General features: G+C 41.9%; 2 protein-coding genes across 4 annotated transcripts in view; both read left to right on the forward strand.

The window, feature by feature from the left end:
- The window catches only part of iars1 (isoleucyl-tRNA synthetase 1), a 32192-nt gene that overhangs the window by 3353 nt on the left and 5968 nt on the right, over positions 1-22871 (forward strand). For all 3 annotated transcript variants that reach the window (XM_057030234.1, XM_057030236.1, XM_057030235.1), the window contains 19 exons: positions 1388-1475; positions 1910-1970; positions 2295-2390; positions 3695-3817; positions 7182-7273; positions 7751-7849; positions 10902-11028; positions 12546-12619; positions 14643-14837; positions 15055-15141; positions 15568-15651; positions 16774-16918; positions 17076-17196; positions 17734-17825; positions 18112-18189; positions 18684-18805; positions 20043-20145; positions 20247-20330; positions 22079-22253. In XM_057030234.1, the coding sequence (XP_056886214.1) occupies positions 1388-1475; positions 1910-1970; positions 2295-2390; positions 3695-3817; positions 7182-7273; positions 7751-7849; positions 10902-11028; positions 12546-12619; positions 14643-14837; positions 15055-15141; positions 15568-15651; positions 16774-16918; positions 17076-17196; positions 17734-17825; positions 18112-18189; positions 18684-18805; positions 20043-20145; positions 20247-20330; positions 22079-22253 (2046 nt within the window). The remainder of the gene's footprint in view (positions 1-1387; positions 1476-1909; positions 1971-2294; positions 2391-3694; positions 3818-7181; positions 7274-7750; positions 7850-10901; positions 11029-12545; positions 12620-14642; positions 14838-15054; positions 15142-15567; positions 15652-16773; positions 16919-17075; positions 17197-17733; positions 17826-18111; positions 18190-18683; positions 18806-20042; positions 20146-20246; positions 20331-22078; positions 22254-22871) is intronic.
- LOC130524265 (vimentin-like) lies at positions 3825-6149 on the forward strand. The gene has a single exon (XM_057030238.1). The coding sequence runs from the start codon at positions 4398-4400 to the stop codon at positions 5532-5534; it is 1137 nt and encodes a 378-aa protein (XP_056886218.1). The 5' UTR covers positions 3825-4397; the 3' UTR covers positions 5535-6149.

A 22871-nucleotide genomic window follows, 5' to 3' on the forward strand; every position in this document is an offset into this window, starting at 1 on the left:
ATGAACCTCAAATTGGGTCACTAAAAAAAGTGTTGTCCTTGTTGCGCTAGCGAGGTGCCAGCGAGGTGGCTGTGTGTATTTTCTCCCTGTTTTACCCTGCTGGAGCCTTTGGTTCCCTGTGAGAGAATCAGGTGGGCTGACCTAGATTTGCACCATTTAAGCAGCGCGGCTTCGCTCCAGCAGGGGGCACTGTTGGCGCACTGTCGCGGTAACAGCGCTGCCTGTGCTGCATGGAAGACCGCCTCAGAATACCAATGATAGGCTTATTTATTTATTTAATCATCTCTTACCCTCGCTCCCTCTCTATCCACACCGCTCCCTCTCTTCTACCTGTTTTGGTCCTTGGCTGTTATTTTCCTCTTTTCTTTTTTCCCCTCACTGCTTTTGTCACCGTTACTGCTGAGAGCTGTTAGCAGCAGCATTTCAGAGCTGTGCAGTCATTTGTCACGCCGCCGAGATAGAAAAGAAACATCTTTTATTGATGCTTCCTCCTTCTCTGTATCTCACAGTCTCAGACCTCTATTTATTTATTTATTTGCTATCTTCAGTTCTCAACATCTTTGCTCTAATTTTTTTCCACCTAAAACTCAGCCAGCCATCCTGTGCTAGCTGCTTCTGAGCAAACCCAGTGGGTGGTTTGAATCTGTATAGCTGCTCGATGGAGTCCCTGCCTGACCTTGACTTGATGGCTGACTGTATTAAAATGAAGAATAGCTTGAGGTCTCTCAGCCTGCCTTTGCCGCGGCTATTAGATACTCGGATTTTAGCCATGCTTGATGTGTTGCTAGAAATTCATGTCAATACACATAAATCATTCTTCATGGAATATTTTACATGACATACAGTGACCAGAGCGCAGGGAAAAACGCAATTATTTTTCACATTACGTGTGTCATCCATTATTGCTATGTGCTCCAATAGCAATACCAACTTCACATTAGTTACTATTAGGAGCGTGTGAGAAGTAATTAAAGAAATAGCAAAGGGATTTTTTAAGGTAATGTTTTTTGCCAAAGATCTTTAAAAGCCTTCTATGTTCATCTCACATTAAATATGGTTGGAGAAACAGGAAATGGTCCTAAAAATAACAAAAATGAAAATCAAAAGCAAAAAAGTAGCTCCTCAAAATTGATGTAATTTTGCAGTAGTCATTCAAACAACCAGGTGTGTTTTTTTTTTTAATACTTAGATGTTTTCGTGAGCTGTGTTGATCTTATCAGGACTTTGAGTTTGTTTATTGTTTCAGTTATTGTTCTTGTTCATGTGTTATGAAATAAGAGGCAGATATATGTAGATGGATATGGAGCCATTGTTTATGTTCTGCACAGACCAAAAATAGCCAAATATTGATGGCATTTATATCGATGTGTTTGTGACGCCTGTCCAGATAACTCCACAGAGAAGACCTACATCATGATGGAGGCCAGGCTGGGAGCTCTCTTTAAATCAGAGAGCGAGTACACTGTTGTAGACAGGTAAGTGTACCAGTAAAAGCCTCCTTTTCTGTGGCTCAGGTAATATGTCAAAACTTCACAACAAATCAGGATTCCCAGTTTTGTACCTCTTTGGGAAGCAAAGCGACATCGTGAAAGCTGAGGTGAAATGAGGTTTTTGACACAGGATTTAATCCCACTTGTCTCCATTCTTTGATAAAGACATTGACATAAGCAAGGGTGTCCAAACCGGGTCCTGGAGGTCCACGATCCGGACGGTTTTCTGTCCTACCAGGCATATTGCTTCCACCCAGGAGAGTGGCCTCCCATATTAAAGTGCTGTCTACCTGGTAGGACAGAACATCTGGCTGGATTTGGCTCTCAAGGACTGGATTTGGACAAATAAGTCCTAACTACTGTGTACCTGACTTTCATTCCAGATATTATTTCTAACAAAGGCTTTTTTTAATAATTAGATTTCCCGGCAAGATGCTGAAAGGAAAAAAATACAAACCTCTTTTCCAGTACTTTTCCAAGGTTTGTGGCTTATGTTCTTGTCCATTTCCGTTCGGTCCTCACACTAAATTACAATATTAGAACTTAAAGGGCATATCAAATGCCTTCATACATACATACGTGCAGTATTTAACATTTGTCCCAAAAGAGTTATTTAACAAAGAGCCCATGTCAGACATTTCCATTAAGGAAACGACTCCATAACAGCCTACAACACAACCACAGAAAACCACATACATTTCACATTATCTTGATCATTACAATCGTCTCTCGTTAATGTGTGTCTTATTTGTTTTACTGTGACTTTTAAAGTACTTTTATCTGACCGTCTCTGTCCTCATTCAGTGCGGGGATAAAGGAGCGTTCCAGGTTGTGACGGATAACTATGTGAAGGAAGAAGAAGGCACCGGAGTTGTTCACCAGGCCCCCTACTTTGGAGCTGTGAGTGAGCTGTCAAGAACATTTTCTTACGTTGGGCCATCTTATTAATCAGATGTTTATGAGGACATCACTGTTTATTGAAAACATCCACAGCCCCATTAGATAAAAGTATTTAATTTAAAACCCTTCAGCACCTTCCATGTTGATATCTTATCATTTTTATTAGGGTTCCATGCTGACGACGGCTATGGCTGGAGGCATTATACACTCGTCCCACTATTATGAACAAATTAACAGAACCATATTGATTTGTATTCTTTGAATGTTATGGGCGGGGATCAACTCGGTGTGTGGGCAAGGTTATTTGGACCAGGATCAGTCAGGGTGGCGAGGTTTTTGAAACGCCCATTTAAGATTTTAAAGCTAATAAAAGATTGGAGCACTTTGAGACTCCTATCAAGCTTTGGGTTATTGTCGCTCCACTTGATCACTCATGACATAAATTGACCGACTCGTCTCGACAGACGTGAATGTGATCCACAATTTTAGTTACGGCTTTAATGCGAAGGATATTTACTTCATGGTGTTTTTATAGCACTAATGTGCATATTATAATATCAAATACTTTTTCTATCAGATACTGCATATATTGCTCCATTTTGGGAGGCAGTTTAATTAAATATTGGATTATTAAAATACTGAATGTGCCTCTGCTCTCTGTTGGCTAGACAGGGCTATCAAAGATACTGGGTCATTGCTAATAGGGTAGATGCCCTTGTCAAGGGTAGATGGATTCCCATGTAGCCAGCCAGTTACAGCAGACACCCGTTCAATCTCTCCGCCACAGTTGGATGTGATGTAAAGTCTCCACCTCGTCGTCTTATAAACTTAAATTTCTAAACATTTTCTTTATTATCAGTTATGTGGTGTCTTGACCATATTCAGTCAGATTAGTTAAATATTTAAATCCCACGCGTTTTCTGTTGGGAGAATTTGATTGAAGTGTGAAATCTTTGAATTTTAATGTTGTTATGACCAGATCTGAGATGATCTTGTGTTCAACTCATCTTGCATCGAACAGTTCTCGGATATTTCATGCACAGCTGTCACATTCCAGTAATACAGCTGCAGCAATTGTCCAGCTCAACATGGAATTTAATCTGGAGTCATAAAAATGATAAAGATGATTTATCATGCTCACTAAACAGTGTTAATTTGACCCTAAATGTTGACTTTTTAATTTTTAACATCTAAATAATGGATTGAAAAAGTTGTCAGCTTTAGCTACCGTGTAGCTTTTGGTTTAAGATGGACAGCCGTTTCACACTGTAAACCTTTTATTCTGTGTATTATTCTCTGTGCAGGATGATTACAGGGTGTGCACTGAGTTCAACATTATCCAGAGGGACCAGGCTCCTATCTGCCCTGTGGATGCCTCGGGCTGCTTCACTTCAGAGGTCACTGACTTTGCAGGACAGTATGTCAAAGTGAGTGACACATCAGACATTAACATGTAGATTAGGTTAGGAGACATTTAGGCTTTTGCATGCCAGGCAGGATGAAATGGCTGTAATAATTCAGGAATTTATTCATTTCCTGGATTGTGAGTGCCAAGTTATTTAAGGAGTGTTTCATCTGAAATGAGTTTTTCTTCACAATCTGGGTTTGATAATCTCTGCAATCTGTTTCATATTTTTGAAAGATGATTTTAAGTGTGTAAAATTAATTGAAAGGCACTTAAAGACTCACAAGGTCAGCCTGCTGTCATTGTTTACAGCTCCGTGCACAAAAAAACAAGTCATCAACACTGTATTTCACATCATTGTGCAAGGACCAGGGTGTTGGCTTGACCTAGCTATAACAGCACAGTGTTAGCTAATAAACCCTTAAACAAGGCTGTCGTAATGCACTTCTGAATGATGTCAAAAACAAGCACGGGTTTTAAGACTGTCCGAGAGATTCTTTACCGCTCTACATAAACTCCGAGGAGATCTGGAGGGGACTCACTCTCAGAAACAGGACTGACTTCTTTTTTGCCTCACAATTGTTCTGCTGTTTTTCAACGTAATGAGGGCAGCATCTTACGCTCAGAAGAGCACGCATGTCGGCAGCTCTGCTGGCAGGGTAAGGGTCCAGAGCCCTTCACCTTGCCGGTGCCGCGGATCCTCCAGTGACAGCCGAGGGCGTCCTGGATACCGCAGCGTTGCCGTGGAGCTAGACACCGAGGTGCACCAGCAACATGGCGACGAGAAGGAGGAGATGCAGGAGCTCAATGCAAAGTTTGCAGGATACATCGAAAAGGTCCAGGCACTGGAACAGAAAAATGCTGCTCTGCAAGCAGAGCTGACGGCACTGCAAAACCGCTACAAGGGAGGCCCAACTGGCATCGGAGTGGAATACGAGCTCAAGTTTAAGGAGCTACGAGAGCTGATTGAGAAACTGACTGATGAGAAGGGAGCAGCTGATATCGAAAGAGGTTACATGGAAGAAGAGGTGGAGGTGTGGAGACTAAAACTGGACGAAGAGCTGGCCCTGAAAGAAGAGGCTGAAATGATCCTCAGAGAGTTTCTCCGGGATGTTGACAATGCCACGCTGCAGAAGGCAGAGCTTGAGAAGCGCATAGAACAACTGGTTGCAGAGATCGAGTTTCTCAAAAAGCTGCACGATGAAGAGGTTGCCGACCTCTCGAGGCAGATCGAGGAGTCAAAGGTTACTGCAGAGCTTGATAGTGATCGACCCGATCTGGCAGCTTATCTGCGCAACATGCGTGCAGAGGTAGAAGCAGCCGCCGAACGCAACGTCCAGGAAGCTGAGAGGTGGTACAAGAGCAAGTTTGACACCCTCAAGGAGCATGCTGGGAAACACGAGGAAAAAATGAAGACCATGAAAGATGAAATCACATCCTTCCGCAACCAAATAGCAGACCTGCAGAACCAGATTGAGGGGCTGAGGGCCCACAACGCAGCCCTTGAGCAGCAGCTAGAGGACATGGAGCTGTCACACATGGATAAGGCTGGGCGCCTCCAAGATGTCATCGCTCAGTTGGAGGCCGAGCTCTGTGAAACCAAGCTAGAGATGACAAAGTACCTGCAAGACTACCAGGAACTCCTGCACATAAAGCTCAGGTTGGATGTGGAGATCGCCACATACAGGAAGCTCCTGGAGGGGGAAGAGCACAGGCTTGGAATTTCCAAAGATGTGTAAATACCAAGAGTGAGAAGAGCTGCACATCTTAAACATTACTGTGAGAAGATGAGCAGAACATTGTGGAACATGGATTTTCGTAGTCATAGACCCGACCCATCGACCCATATCTGACCCACCTCCAGTGAATGTTTGTTGAAGTGAGGGTCTGTTTTGATTAACTGATGAAGGAAGCATTTTCAGTAGAATGCTAATTTTCTGCAGTGTTAAGCACCACTGCCAGCATCCTCCTGCTGTATACTCGCCTGTTCCTGTCTGAACCACTAACCTCTGTTCCTGAACTTGAGAGCAGAGTGAGGACAGCGGACTGATTGTGACTCTGGAGATCATTCTTGATCCCTGTCATTACATTTAAAAAAAAATCCTATTTTTAACTTTAATATTATAATATGATTAAAAAGTTAGAATAATAACAGGGTTGCCATCTCCATACCCATTTTGTACAACTGCTGGTCATCAACCACTTTACCAAAACGTCCGTCCTGTTGTGATGTCACATTTCAGTGGTTACTGGTCTTCATAAACGCCCTAATGGTTTTTCCACATGTCCTGTTGACCTTTTCCAGTGATGTAGGCCAACTCTCACTCATGCTAAATAAAAATTGAAGAATCTTACCAGGCTGTGTTGCTTGGTTGTACAATTAAAATGACTTTGGGGAAGCTTATTATGTTGTCTGATGAAGAGATCCTGAGATGTTTGCTCAATATTAGCATATCTAGCAGTAAGCTTTTATCCTGGTAGTAAAATGGATTTCTTCATAAAGTCACTGGGTTGCAGGCAGTTTTCCAGAGACTCCCCACATCACAGGTACACTTTCATGTTTTAATGAGCTCGGGTCAGGTCATAACCAAATATACTGCTGCCCAAGAAGGTTTAAAAGCCTTCTGCCTACAGAGAGGTCAGGAGTAACCCTCTGCCAGCCCCTCTCCAAGATGACAGATTTATAAGCATCCCGTGGATTGCACCGTAAGCTTGATTAGTTGAAAGTGCGATACAGCATGGTAAGGCACAGGGCTGATTGCATATTGAATTATATTGACATTCAATAAACCGAGGTGGATGACAGTTTCTCTTCTTACGACTGTGCTTGCTGTATCTACTGTTGAAGCACACAGCTTGGCTTCCTCTACATTAATTGGGTTTTTCATTCCGCCCGTTAACTGTTGTTGGTATAAAGTATGTGCTGGAGAGCAAATATGTTTTAAAACGTGGATGTTGGCACAGTAAAATATTCAAACTAATATAATGATAATAAATGGAAATGCTATTTAGCTACCTGTAGCAGTTATCAGGGAAATGTTGTTCACTTATATTGTCTCTTCACAGGATAATCCGTAGACCTTGGATGTTGTTAGCTTCTCCTTCCTTAAATATGCTTATAGATTTATTTTTTTACTAGCTGTCATGCACAAGAAAGCGTTCATCTATTAATCAGTGACAGACTAAATTACTGAGCTATTTAATATTACTGCTCAGCCAACACAGCTGCCATTAATATGCATGTAAAACAGTCTGCTGCACGATTCCTTCAGCTGAATTTAATATTTCGCTAATAAATAATTTGAAAATAACTGCAGGCTTATCAAGTACCTGCATATTGAAGCACAGTGCACACCATATGCATTGTTTCGATTCTCTGTCTATAGGATGCTGACAAGAATATCATCAAGTGGCTGAAGGAGAACGGTCGGCTCGTCAATGCCAGCTCCTTCAAGCATAGTTATCCCTTCTGCTGGAGGTGAGATGCAAGAATCACGCCAATTAAAATGGTTGTTAAGTTTTTGTCATGTTGGTTTTACTGTTTATTAATACCGACAGGCCTTTAAAACTGATTCACAGTACTGTGGTGGTTGTACATGAAATCTCGAGGTTCTGCGTTGAGGCACATGCTCACTCCTCCCCACACAGCAAACTAAATCATTTTCTTGATGTGGATTAGCTGGAGGCAGGACCTGAGCAGGTTTAATTAACCCAGTAAATGGGCAGAAATGTGCACCATAAGGCCCCACCACACACACGCTGTGAGTTTGGACTGTCAAAGATGACAGTTATGTATCCTGGCAGAACAGGAGGCATCATCTTGGTTGTCTGTCTTGTGATTTAAAAAAAAAAAAAACCCAGTAGAAATCCTTTACATTTTGTTGCATTTAAGCACGTGAGGAAAATCACTCTTTCAGTGGCTTTCAAACATGCTGTTTTCATCATCCACGTTCAGGTCTGACACACCTCTGATCTACAAAGCTGTGCCAAGCTGGTTTGTCCGAGTGGAGCACATGGTGGATAAGCTGCTGGACAACAACGGCAAATGCTACTGGTAAGTTTTCGTTAATGAGAGCTAGCTTGGTAGGGCCTCAGTCACAGTACAGGTAGAGCAGTTATTCTTTTGAATAATCTCATTATTCTCTGACAGTAATACTCCCAGAAAGTCACTTAAACTATTACATCATTAAGTGCTTTATTAAAAAATGCCCAAGGTAGAACATTAGTGTGAATTCTAATGACTAAATGTAGAGGAAAGCTAAGAGTCAGCATGATTGCTCTGCTAAGTGGTATTATTTCTGGTGCTCTCAGTGTTCTGCCCTAACCCTAAGTACCTCCTACTGGTGATAGTGCAGTAAAGCTTAAAAATAAAAACCAGCAAGTTGCCGGGAAGCTGAAGATGCAACATGTTCATGCAGGCATGCCGACCTTACTTACTGGAACATTTTATTTTAATTGTTATACAGGGCACCCATGTGTCTTAAATTGATCTAATAGAGTTCTGTGATTAATTAAAAAAAGATTTAAAAACTGTAAAAATTGTTATCAAGGATGTATGACTCTTCCATTCATGCAGTAATCAAAGTCATCAGCTGGAGGCTTGAGCGCAAGTAGACATCGATAGGCACAATTGGAATTGTGAATCTGTGGGTTAAATTATGCATTTTGATATACAAATTTCCTCCCCGCGTGTGTGGCTGCACATTGGGAACGAGGGGCTCTTCCAGCTTTTTTAATTAGGCTTATTCTTCAGCTCTAATTACTTAATTCTGTTGAAAGAATGTTTTTTCTTTCTGATTAAATTTCTCTTTCATACTTGATTTCTACTTTCTAGAAATTTCTCTCTCTTAATGACTGTTGTGACTGTTGTCAGCTCATCAGCAAGTAAAAAAGGCTAAATCAGAGTTCACTACCTCTATTGGAAATTCATGTTATCTCATGAAAGAATTAAAAGAATCTCTCAGAAAGTCACATCTTAACTCTGTTTTGCTCAATTGGTGCATCTGGGCAGAGACTGTGTCTATTGACAAAGTTTCCATTGATGTCTCCAGATGTTTGTCTATCTGAGTAAATTAGGGACAGAATTAATGAGTGCTCACAGGGGAAGTGGGCTCGTTTGAGGCTCAAGGCTGCTTTATGCTGAGTCACTGGGTCTTAATCTCAGAATGATGTTTCTTAGTCATAAGTGACAAGAAGAGGAAGTGTTGATGAACTGGCTCTGCAGTGAATTACTCCACATTTGCAGCTCTGTATCATTTCATGCACACATTATTTATGTTCTACCACATGAACTCTTTTGAGGCTCTTTGAGCTGTCAGAATGTGGTGCATCTGTAGACAACACAAAAGAGATTAGGCTGCGACTGATTTCTGGGGCTGTCACGTTGGTCTAAATGATGCTGCCTTTCACTGTAACCGGTCTGAGAAACGGCCTTAAATGCCAGCACACCACTCAAATCAGCACTCGTGCCTCTGCCATTGTCACTAAGGACTACTCGCCCTTTATGCTCGCAGATAGGAGAGTGAAGCGCTGTGAGTGGATCCAGGGTGATACCGTCAACAATCTCAAAGCTAAACCCAATTTGATCAGAAACCTCAAATATCTTCCTGGTCTCTTCATATATATGAATGAATCTTTATCATGAATGCGTTCAAGACTGTCATCTCACAGGAGAAAACTTTTCAGGGATTAGATCATGGTGTTTACTTTAACAGTCGATCTTATAGTCACTGAACCTGCCACATACACACTAACTCCACTTACTAAGTAATGATTGGTTGATGAGCATCAGCAGATTCAGCTGCAGGGGTTAAGTGAACAGTCACTCGTTCAATATCATAAACACACTCGGCTGCTCCCAGTCAGCCACAGCCTCTACCCCTGTGTCTGCTAATCTGTCAGCAGCTTTGGCTCATAATAGAAACCTTCACATAATAAATATCCCCTCTGTGCATACAAGCTGGCCCATTTTTAAATTCAGCATTTAGCATGAATCAAGAAGTGGAGGCTGTATGGTGGTGGAAGCAGGAGAATGGAGGTTGGTGAGCCGAGAAAAAAAAAGAAGAAAATCATTAAATTGATATATTAGGGGCCTAAATAGAAATGCCTCCTACAAATGGGAATTGATGAACTGGTTGCATAGCGCACGGATCCAGACCCCACCCACCCCCATACCGTTATGAGCAACACAGCTCGGCACCTAAGATGGGGCAGGAAAAATGGCCAAAAGAGATTGTGAGTGCATTAAAGCTAGAAATTGGTTGAGGCAAAATAGGGAAAGGGAGAGCAGAAAGAGGGTAGAGGGAGGAAGATGCCCTAAAGGGAACATTAACCTTTGTAGTTGAAGTTTATAAAGACAGCAGAGCAGGTTATTTTTATAAGTATGTGGAGGGAAAGCAGGCAGATTCTTAGCGCAAGAACATTGTAAATGTCTCCCATTATAACTACTCTATTACTTATTGAATTAACAAGGTATAGGAAGCACAGGAGGAGTGTCATTTGGAATTGTTCTGCATGTGCACATGGTGTAAGATCTCACTCATCCAGGTCACGGGAGACGAGTGCTTCAATCCAGGGCAACTGGACTGATCTCGGGTTTGAAGACGTTTCACCTCACAGGCTTTTACAACTGAAGAAGCGTTTCAGATGAGAGGGGAGCTTTCTTCAAACCAGATAATAGTAGTCCAGCTCAGATGGATTGGCGCAGTTTGCACTATCACACCTCATATGAATCTAGACAGGCTCATTCATCAGTTAGTGCTAACTACCTTTGGCTTTCAGGAGGGAGGCAAACCCCTAATCTCACGGCAGCTAAACAGGCAGAGCACATTTACATGGATACTTGAGTAATAAAAAACAGAACGTTCTTAAATAAGAAAATAAGAGGTCAAATTAATAAAAGATGTAGAATTTGTACCTTTAGCTGCCAATATACTGAGATCACTTTTGTTTAATTAATGTATGGAATGAAAGATGGGAAAATGGGGAATTCTTTGTGAGAATTCACATACAAAAGTGAAAACACAAAACAAATATACTGTAGATGATGGTGATTGATCTGTATTTCATAGTGACCAGAAACCACGACACAATCTCTGTTTCTGCAGGGTTCCAGAGTTTGTACGTGAGAAGCGTTTTGGGAACTGGCTGAGGGATGCACGCGACTGGGCCATTTCAAGGAACCGCTACTGGGGAACCCCCATCCCTCTCTGGGTCAGCGACGACTTTGAGGAGGTCAGACTAAAATAAGTACTGGTACACTCACACCTTGATTGCAGATCGAGTATTTAAAACATGCCAGTGATCAATGTCAGTTACTCAGACCACCCATGGATGAATCTGCTTTAAGCACAAGAGCCCATAATTGGAGAGTGGAAGTGTCCATAACTCTAATATTTACCATACTGTATAAATGAGTTTAAAAGGGAAAAGTCTTGTGATCCAACAGGGCAAACATTCTTCTCTGACTTCTTTTGACAGTCGCATAATTCATCATATTTTTCGTTTTGCTTTTGTGTGAGAGAAACAAGTGTATGAGAGAGACTGTGAGGAGTGGCGGAGCGACACGACTGTGATGTCAGACTCAAGTGTGGCGTGACACTTAAGTCTAGTCCACATCGGGTCCCCTCAGGATCTATTACTGAGTGCCTCTGTAAGCTCAACACATGAATGATTCATTAATATAAACACCAAACACAAACCACAATGTGCTTCGCAAATTTTCTCCCCCTTATTAAGGCAACTGCAAAGGTCACAAGACAAATGTTGATTGGAGGAAAGGGCAAAAGACATGAGGATGGAGTGGAGACGGGAGAGAATAAATTAACACGTGGTGCAATAATTACATTTTTAGCCTAAAAAGTTCATGTGCCAAATATGACAATGTAGTTTCTTTTCCCTAAAACACGTTTAAGCATGATATTTAATGAAATATTTCTTATTTTTCGTGCTCGTTATATCCCGGGGAGGGTGCTGGAGTCTATCCCAGCTGCAGGTGGGGAAATCAGGTTACACCCCTGAATTAATGCTCACCATTCGAGGGTTTGGTACCTTTGCTCAAGGGTACTTCAGCAGTGCTTTGAAGTATTTATCTAATTTCTCATTTTTCCTATTGGGTTGAGAAACTGTAAATGTTAGAGAAGAAACCAACGGTTAACAAAACTGAACTGGCTGGCTCGATCTTTTGGAAAATGTAGAGTCGGACCTCTGGCTGAAAGAAGGACAGCCAGTGACCTGCTTGCTGGAAATAGCATTGTGAGTGTTTTACAGACCGTGCACGGTCTCTGGTGCCTCCCTCACACTCCCCTCAGTGGTGTATTGTACACTCAGACCTGAACTTGCATCTTTTTTTTAATTGACTCTGACTAATATCTGATTGTCGTGAATGAGGCTGCATCTGGGCCGCGGTACCTGATTCTGTGGTGAAACTAGAGCAGAACTCCTCTCCAAGGGGACTGCATAACATACTTAATCATACTTTTTTTAAATCTGCAACAATGCCGCTCCGTAAACAGTAGAGGTCTTGCCTACAGTTGAACTACGTGTATATATTGTAACGGGAAAAATAGTAATTGTTTTTAGATTATAAACAGGTATTATATAATTTTATGAGAAAAATTGCCAGAAAATTCATTTATTTTACAAGAGGCAGCAAAGTGCACACCAGAGTCACGTGTTAATGTCTGTGTGTGTGTGTGTGTGTGTGTGTGTGTGTGTGTGTGTGTGTGTGTGTGTGTGTGTGTGCACATTAGGTGGTGTGCATCGGCTCCGTTGCAGATCTGGAGGAACTGACCGGAGTAAAAGTAACCGATCTGCATCGGGAGAGGTGAGTCACTGATCAGGCTGGGAGATTATCACACAACGCTCCGAATGAGCCCTCGGTGGTGTGTGTCTGCTGTGACACATTGATACCTTCAGATTTCCAGGCTGTGCGAGTGTGTGTTGGTGTTTGAGCTTCCTCTTAGCCCTTGTTAAGGCTGATGCTGCCATTTAAATGTGACCTGTCTGTCTGAACCAGACCACTGTTGTGGAACACAGATCTCTTTATTCTTCCGCTCTTCATCTGCTAATTACCTTTAATCACTTCCATGGGGTAGGCCATCTTTAATTAATGGGGCAGGAAGAGGTGGCCTTTATCCTGCTTCTGTGCTTGGGTTGCTTTAGTGTTCCGGTTCACATCTGGAAGACCTGAAAATGTAATGAAAGTTATGTAATCACTTATAAAGTTTAAAAAGAATCATAAACTATGAAGTTTTGCTGCTGTTCTTTTAGGTTACAGATGGTGCGCTTGTCATAAAAAAAAGACTGACAGCCCTCCGAAACAGACCAAATTAATGAGATAAAAAGCTCTTCTAATCCTAAACATCATAGATTTAATTAGTTGAACAATCAATCAGTTAAAAAAATGTTTCATCCAGAAAGGAAGCGAGAAAATGTACTTGGATTTGCTCAAAAGCTCTCTAATTAAATAATTAGATTTCTTCTGCAAATATATAAAATCATGCCATTAATATTTAGCCAAAACCACTCCAGGCCACTCCGGTCATGCCGGCACATCAGTGCACTGAAAATGCTTCCAACTTGATCTGGAAAAAAGAACAACTGGCAGAGACGACCGTCTTACACAACAGTGTTTTATTGCTGCAGAGCGCTTCACCGAAATCACATTATCTTCTGGTGCATCCAGATTGCGACGATGCAGAGCCCTGCGATAGCAGAGAAATAGAGCCGTTTCAGTTCAGCTGCTACGCGCCATAAAAAGCAAGTTGGTAATTAGCGAATACAGCTGTGCTAATTAGCACACCTGGCGGTGCTCTGAGCCACTTCCCGTGCTGCCCTGCTCTCCCCTGCAGCCAAAAGTCGGCACCTGTACACATTTGTTACGACACAGTTCTGTTCTGTTTCTGCCGTGCACCTGATGTGACGTGGGTGGCATCGGTGCAGAACTGGAGCATTAGAATCATCATCCACCCACACGGGTCAACTTCTTCAGCTGCTTGCAGACCAGAAGTGTTGACAGCTTGCTATGTTCAAAATCAGACCTTTAATCATGACACAAAACTATTTTTTTCCCTCACCCAGCACCTGAGAGCAAATCTTACACATTTGTGTTTATTTCATAGTTGAATCTGTTTTAAATGGATAGAAATGGATGTGCACAAACTGACTGATACTTTTGTACCAAGAAAAGTGTATTATACCACCTGACGTACTCAGCAGTGAGCAGCACTGAAGTGCGTGTTTATCATGTCAGTGTCCTTGAACAGAGCTTTTAGGAGCTGCAAATTACTGCAGTTGATCAGCTTTAGTGACCAACAACAAATTACCAAAGGTGCAATCTGCTCTTTATGGGCCAGAGTACTGATATTTGTAGAAATGTGCACCCTATTCAGCTGCTACTGTTGCTGGGGAAAGTCATGAAATCTGTCTATTCTCTCTCCTTAGATGTTCCAAAAGGAGCTTTTTTAGCACATAGATTTAGTCTGCGAACCTGACTCAGCCTGACAGATGCTAACAGCTTCCTCAGTCAGGCAACTGTTTTTCTGTGTTTTACACACCGCAATGAGGCTGATTTTCTTGAGTCACAGAAAAAAAGCCCATTCCTCCCTGTACTGGTTCTGCGTCAGTTTGTAAGAAGTTAGTCCATATCCCTGGAGCGTAAGGCAATAGCTGCAATTTTTCCGAGCGTCAGCACAACATTAGCACCACTCTATGTTTTTAAACTTTCCAGTGATAAACATCGTTGCAACAGGGAGGGACCTTTCACACAGTCTGCCAATATCATAACATTACCTTGTGGCAATTTTAAAGCTTATTCTCACTTATTCTCACACTTTTCTGTTGCCCAGCATCGACAGTCTGACCATCCCATCGAGGTGTGGAAAGGGCGTGCTGCGGAGGGTCAGCGAGGTCTTCGACTGCTGGTTTGAGAGTGGCAGCATGCCTTATGCCCAGGTCCATTACCCCTTTGAAAACAGGAAGGAGTTTGAGGACACTTTTCCGGCCGACTTCATTGCTGAAGGCATCGACCAGACCAGAGGATGGTAAAATGAGGAAATAAACCCTTTGCTGAATAAAATTATCAAAGCAGTTGATAACAGCACCTAAATAATTATGTGATTTAAAAAAAAATGTTTGCAGTAAAAAGAATTGATTTAGTAGGTTTATTCTAGTTTTCTAAGAGAAAACGAAAAAAACCACTTCAGTCCTGTTCTTGTTTCTGACCCACCCTCTCTGACTGTGGCGTATCGTCTGACGTAGGTTCTACACCCTGCTGGTGCTCTCCACTGCTCTGTTTGGGAAGCCGCCCTTCAAAAATGTCATCGTTAATGGATTAGTACTTGCAAGGTGAATCTACTAATGTCAAAAGCAAAATGCGCCTCTTTTTAGTTTACAGCTGCAACTGATTCATATTTAAGGTGGATCTTTTTTTAAAAATTTCTTTTCTGCACAAAGCTTGAAATAATCCTACACATTAAGAGTTTATGCTGTGCCAGTGTATGTTTTCTCCTTAAATATCGGCAGACCATCTACATCTTACTGTGTTTTCCTCACGATTTCTTGGTTACGTGTGCTCCGACATTTAGCCTTCAGAGCTGCGCTACAATAGAGTTACTGTCCTCAGCCCCAGGGTCTCAATGCAGCACCGAGCTCACAGGCCTGCTGACCTGGAAGAACTCATTTAAATACCACGTGCTGGTTTTCTGACATGCACTTTTGTGCATACGTGCATCTATATATGTATTCATGCCTTTCCCTGTTTGACTCCTGCAGCGATGGACAGAAGATGAGCAAGCGCAAAAAGAACTACCCAGATCCAGGACTGATAGTGCAGAACTATGGGGCCGATGCCCTCAGGTCAGAGCTGCACTTGAATGTGTGTTTCTAAAACGTGAATGCTGTGTGCTTGTGATGCGATGTGTTTACCTAACATGTTATTAGCAGCTCTGGTTTAAAAAGCCTGGAATATTTCTGCACTCTTAAATAGGCATCTGAGGCCGACAGACAATGTACACACACGCATGCACACGTTTCCCTTCATACTTTTGCTCCTTTGCCCTGAGCAGTAAGTGCCGTGGCCATATGGCCTAATGAATAAAGCACTATGCAGCGGCACCATATGCTCACATATAGAGCGTGCTGCACAGATAAAGAGGGGAAGCCATGGCGTGTTTCTCTCTGAGGCCTTCATTTACAACGGAATGTCTTTTTAGCGCGTTAAAACTTTAATCACGTTCTAGCTATTACGTAACAATCACTTTAGAAGCTGTTCAAGATTATACTTGATATTAGATCATAGAATATAACTTTGCAAATTAAGAAACTGGTATGAGAAGAAAATCTAGAAGTTTGAGTATTAAACAACAGGATATTGAAAGGTTAAATTAGTGAAATGTGAGCATATGATGGCAAAATTGATCTTAGTTGATGGTGGATGTCTGTATCCCTTTGCTGACTGCAGTTAGTCAAATTGTTTACTGCATAACTGCTGCTGCATCTAGTCACAAAGATCATCCACAATCACCAACTAAAATGTTCCATCTAATCATGCCTGCCAAACACTTTTATGCTAATGTGGATTATTGTGAGGTTTGTCATTTCACCCGAAGTAAGAGATTAATTTGATTTCAATGGTTGTCTGTCAAAATCAGTTTTGCCTGGAAAACCTTAAGCCAAATAAATTCTTGTGGTCCGATTCCCAAAGGTAATTTAGATAGATTTGTTCACTTTCCATCATAATGTTCGATCACAGGTTTGCTTTATTAGCATCTTAAAAATGCTCATTATGTACTCAAAATAAAACAAAAACGCCACTTGGATGTACTTTAAATGCGCTTTACAAAAGATTGTGTTTCGAGTATTTTTGAGGAATGCAAAACTGCCACATGACTGCATTAATTGCTTTTCATATACTCTGAGCTATGCTCTCACTAGGAGATTAGGTCAAACAGAACAATCAAGCATTCATCTTCTCTGTAGGCTGTACCTCATCAACTCTCCTGTGGTGAGAGCTGAGAACCTGCGGTTCAAAGAGGAAGGAGTGAGGGACGTGTTGAAGGATGTCTTCCTGCCCTGGTATAATGCTTATCGCTTCCTGGTGCAGAACGTACAAAGATTACAGAAGGTACATTTTTGTGACAGTAGTAAGTTATGAAATTATGCTCAAAAATGATTATCCATGCATTACACAGCAACCTTAATTTTAAACAAATTGTCCATTCAGACCCTGGAAAGCCAGTGTTGAAAGGTTACCGGGGTAACTGCTTGTTTATTTGATGTAGGACGAAGATATTCAGTTCCTGTACAATGAGAACACGGCAAAGCAGAGCGACAACATCATGGACAAATGGATCCAGTCTTTCACCCAGTCGCTGATCCAGTTCTTCAAAGAAGAGATGGACGGTGAGACTAACTGATCCCCAGGTCTTCATAGCATCATTAATGACAGGGTCTGTCATTCAATTCTTTTGTTAAATTGATGATGAAGAGGATCTATCACTTTATAAAGTTAAACTCTCCTTTGTCAGTACTTTGTGTGATGCATTTGTTTGTCAGGGGAGAGAAGACTGAGGGGACAGTCTTCTGTCTGTTTCATTTTATTATAGAACCTTTTACTGGGACCAATGTCAAAACCATGTGACATACACACAAACACTGAGAGGCTGAAATAATAAGCTGATTAAATCTCAAGGTTGTAGTGTATCTAACAAAAGCTTTCCCCCCTTCATTTAATTCTCGAGTATATATAATCAGCGAGGACAGATAAGGGCATCAACTGTAGCTTGACTGGTACACGGAGGCATATAAAAAGGTGTAATGTGGGTGTACCGTTAGCTCTTCATATGTGATAGATGTGATGAGTCACTGCCTGTTATACTGAAGCGAGACATCCAAATACCCAAATTCTCCCCACTGAAGACTGATGGTCCTATCTTGCAGCTTATCGCCTGTACACTGTGGTGCCTCGCCTGGTCAAGTTTGTGGACATGCTCACCAATTGGTACGTCAGGACCAACAGACGCCGGCTGAAGGTGGGGCAACAACTCGTCGTCGGATCTGCTTTTGTTTTGAATGTTTGCTACAATGACATCTTGGAAAGTTGTTAAACTGCAAACAAATGTTCCCTTTATTTGACATTTTTTCCACCTAATTAAAGGAAATGGTCATTTAAGCCATGGCTAAGAATCTTGCTTCAGTAGCTTGCAGAATTAGCTTGTTGTGGACCAATGAAGCGTACGCTGATGACTGTTGGAGCACATTTACCTTTTCAGTGTTCAAAGGGGACTGACTGTATTGATGCTTGTGTGAACTTTGTAGGGAGAGAGTGGGACAGAGGACTGCCTGTGGGCACTGGAAACCCTCTTCAGCGTTCTGTTCTCCATGTGCAGGCTGATGGTGAGTCATAGTGTGTGTGTGTGTGTGTGTGTGTGTGTTCAAGTTGGAGAGAGAGGAGATTTCTTTTGGCGAGGTTTTACTTTTGTGGATGTGAGACACACGGAAATAAACCCTGTGTGGAAGAGGTGTGCATATGCGTGCCTGCATGGCTATGAATAATACATGAGCAGTAGGAGTTTTTTTTATTTATAATGCATCGAAGATGTTTGCATGTGAGCCAAAAGGCATGCTAAGAGCCAGTTAGCCTAACCTAGATCAATACTGATCAGTTGTGAGCTACACAGTTTAATTAACCAAGGCTTTTGTGGAGCACGGCAGCATAAGTACCCTCAGCTGCACCTTTTGAGCAGAAAAAGCTACAGTTTCTGTTTTTTGGCTACTTGTGACATTTAAAGCTGTTAGTCAGAAAATGTAAACAGAACTGGAGCATGGAAAGGTTCTCATTTACTACGCATTTCCTCACCTTTATTAGCTTCTTCCCTTCTCCTCCTCAGGCTCCTTTCACACCCTTCATTACAGAGATAATGTACCAAAATCTGCGGCACCTCATTGACCCCGTCTCTGTGGAAGAGAAGGACGCTACCAGCATTCACTATCTAATGCTGCCTCAAGTAAGGTGGGAAAAGTTCATTTTGTTGTCGGGCCACGTTGTGTGTAGGGATGCAGACCTGGCCGCCCTCTCAAAGCATGAAAGGATTGTGAAATACCACTACCTGGCCTGGTGAAATCTTGTTGTCCTGTAGTTTGTTTGAATTACATTATCTGGTGCAAACTGTATGTAAATGATTGATCCACAGCTAATGGGGCAGCATCCATTGCTGTGTCCTTCCCATCCTGCAGAAATTGTCTCTAGTGCATTTTTGAACCTCACGTTTTCACACAACTAGCATTTGAGTGAAGGTATTTAATTGTAAAATCTCTATTAATGCTGTATCTGTGTAGTAACTGTAACCAGCTACAAATCACAAGCACACATTTATGTACTAGGGGCCGGTGCACACCTCCACCTGTGCAGATGTCCGGGATTTAACCGCAGAACGGCCTCCTGAGGCACAGCCAGTGGAGGGATGGAGCTAGGTTTCTGTCATTCTTGCACATTGATATTTCTTTTAAAACAGGATCAATTGATTTTCTTTTGTTCTCCCTAAAATTAAAATGTGTGCCTTTTTGGCCGATTACTTCAGTATTCCCTGAGAGGAATATTAAATTGGCCCAAGTTAATTTCTTCATCTTTGATTGTAAAAACTTTTGATACAATTAAATATCCATTTGATTTAGGCAAACAACCTGTGCAGTGGTTTATAAAATCTCTCCTGTCACCGTGTCAGTGCTGAGCACTGCTGCTTTATTAGTCACTTGGACTTCCTGCTGTCAAATGGGAAGTCTTGCCCTCCCCCTTCAAAGGTCAGTCACCAATCAGGCAGTGGCGGCAGCTGCTTCTGGATCAGGTCATTAGATGATTGACTGTCCTTGGGTTTGTGTTCAGTCCTCATTGTATGACACTATTGTGTCCACTGGGAAAAAACACACCACCAGGAAATGAACAGGTCTTTTCAAGGCTGTACAGCTTGTTTTAAATACAAAGGTGGGATCGTTCTTATTCTCTAAAGGTTTTGCTTTGTGCTGTGCATATAAAATGTAGAGAAATGGTCACGCTGTTGGAAATGATGAAAGTGGGTTCTGGGAGTAATACAGCCCTTCAGTATAGAAGAGTTTCAAATAAAAGTAGGGTTGAGAGGCATGAGTGACTGAAACAGCCCAGTTAAGAGGATCTCCAAATGTGACACCTCATCGTGATCTCTATGCTTCAAATGGGCTCATGTAGATCTTCTTGTTCTCTTGCTTCTTTTCAGGGAGAGTCTGATTGACAAGCGCATCGAGAATGCTGTGTCTCAGATGCAGTCTGTGATCGAGCTGGGCAGAGTGATTCGAGACAGGAAAACCATGCCTATTAAGGTAAGTTAACATCTTCACCTTTGCTTTGGGATACACACATCTCAGCTGAGTACTTCTGGTCCGCGAGTTGTTTTTGAAGTGTAATGTCACTGTGTTTTCAGTACCCACTGAAGGAGGTGGTGGTTATTCACCAGGACCCAGAGGCTCTGAAAGACATCCAGTCGCTGCAGAAATACATCCTGGAAGTAAGTTAACTCCTCACCTGTTTGCACAGGTATATATATATATGTGTATATCTTCTACTGATTTACCTAATTCACTTCACCGCATTAGTTTGAATCTCTGATGCTTCAATATGTTTGTAACACTAGTGCTAGCTAAGCTGCGTTAGCAATAGTCACTGATTCCTGACAAGGAGGACTCACTATTCTACTAAAATTGTTTCTATAATTTATCTTATGCTTTCTGATTCACCAAAATTGCTAAAACTGCTTCGTCAGGCCAGATTATTTTGTCCAGTTTTCAATAGGAAGTTGTTGTACTTTGTCCCCCTTTGTTCCGATCATTCAATACTAAAATATATAATAAAGGGATCATTAGCCACAGATAGATCTGACAGTGCCTCTAATAAAGGACACTGTTGGTTTGTGTGGATCACATTGTTCTGGTATGACACTCTGCAGAAACAAAAACCAAACATTTACAGATGCTTGGTGTCCATTTCAACTTCTGCTGGGTTCTCCCCTGTTATGCCATCTTCTTGGAGATTCCCTCCAGTAAGCAAGTTAATTTGATGGAAGCAAAGTGCAGTTAAACGAGTATTTGTTCTAATTTTACTAGAGCTTTTGATGGTTCCTGTATTTGCTTGCTGTTACTTTTACATTTTATTGGGCTCGACCTCGTTTCACCAGTGTTCATGCTTTTATCAGCATTTACCTTGGGCAGAACATTATTTTAACAACATTTCTTAACGTTTAATGGAAAAAGAGGCAACACAAAGATCAGTCGTACGTTTTAGATTAGTTGTGCACGATAAGCAGGTTTGTTGAGGACATCGCTGTAATTTCAAATCAGTTTGTTCAGATTTCTTTCTGATTGCCGTGAATTATTTCTACAAGTCGTCAGGCACAAATCCATAAGTACCTTGATGGTAAAATTCTGTTTCCATTCAGCTGTTTCCAATCCCACAATGTCTTTGTGTTCACCATCACTCCCACAAGCTCATCTGCACCCTGTCAGCAAATTCACTCTACTAAACGTCAGTCCAAGTCAGCTTTTGACTGCGAGTGACTGAAAGAAGCCGTGCGGGCAGGTCAGCGTTAGTGTCACTGGGGCTAAATTTAGTAACTATTGCTTCAGCAGATATGACTGGTTTGAGGAGTTCTCTCTTCAGGTTAAAGAATGAAAGGAACTGAACGGAATATTGATGGGAAAGGAGCTATTGCCGAGTTCTTCAGAGACTCAATCTTTGCGCGTCTTTGTAATCATTTATTGATTAACCTGTAGTTGTTCCCGGGAGTATTTAAGGTTTTAATTATGTTGTATTGTTTATAGTCTGCCTCTGAAAACTTTTAATGCTGGGTAGGAGATGTAAATAAAAAGTGAATTACAATAGTTGGTCTAATTAGGACCCAAATTCTTGGTTTGGTTAAAAGAAGAGTGAATGAAACAGCGCAGGTGTCAGAATCCCACCACATCTTTGCTGCCGCGTACACAGTGAAATTAACAATTGAGAGAGGTTTGCATTTTCACTGAAATATAGTGTTTAGAAGTTTTACAGATGGCATTTTCTTGTATCTACTCATTCATTCACCCTGTCACATGCACACGCAACAACACGCTACTATTATTGTCTTACTTTCACACCCGGCAACCTCAGACAAGTTGCTGACTTTTCAGAGGGGAAGGGAACCACAGCTATAAAAGCAGCTCCTGATGAACTGGAAGTGAACTGACATAAAGGTATGCATTTTAAGTCGCTGCGTCTTTCCAGGAACTAAATGTGCGGCAGTTGACGCTGTCGACAGACAAGGACAAATATGGCATTCGTCTCCGAGCCGAGCCAGATCACATGGTGTTGGGAAAGAGACTGAAGGGTGCCTTTAAAGCCGTCACTGCCTCCATCAAGGAGCTCACCAGCGAACAGCTCGAGGTCTTCCAGAAGACAGGTATTTCTTCATGACTGATTGCGCCCCACACAACAAAGTCTCTGAGCTCACTGCTTAAAACCACGATTTATCGCGTCATCATTTCATACGATCACATATTAGGAGCTCGTCTATTCTGAATTTGTTTAACTGGGACACACAGATGCCTGATTTCCCCCCTTAAATCAAACCTAAACCTTTCTGACTCTATATCTAGTGCTTGACTGTGGATCAAAGTGTTGCTAGGTATCTTGTCCCTCTCCAATTATAGAAAAGGGAGAAGAGCCCCCAGACTCTCGGGGGAGGGAGGCAGTGGAGGTCAGCTAGACTGTGGGAAATGAACAGTTTCCAATCATGTTTGAAATCTGGCCAGTTGGAAGGAAGGAGACATTGAGTTGAAGGATGAATATGCGAAGAGATGGATTAAAATGTGGAACCATAAAACATCTGTTTGCCCCCAAAATGAGATGTGATAGTTTAACTTCTTATAAGTAACTCCGCAGTTCCTCCACCTGCCATTTAAGGGTTGACATTTTGACGAGTGTTGTGGGTTTTTGGCCACTGGGTTTTTAATTGGAACTCTCACCTGCACTTACCTGATCCGGTGCTTTCGGATGAAGTCGATAAAAAAGATTAAAG

This window comes from Takifugu flavidus, chromosome 4 (genome assembly GCF_003711565.1).
Source record: "Takifugu flavidus isolate HTHZ2018 chromosome 4, ASM371156v2, whole genome shotgun sequence".
NCBI lineage: Eukaryota > Metazoa > Chordata > Actinopteri > Tetraodontiformes > Tetraodontidae > Takifugu > Takifugu flavidus.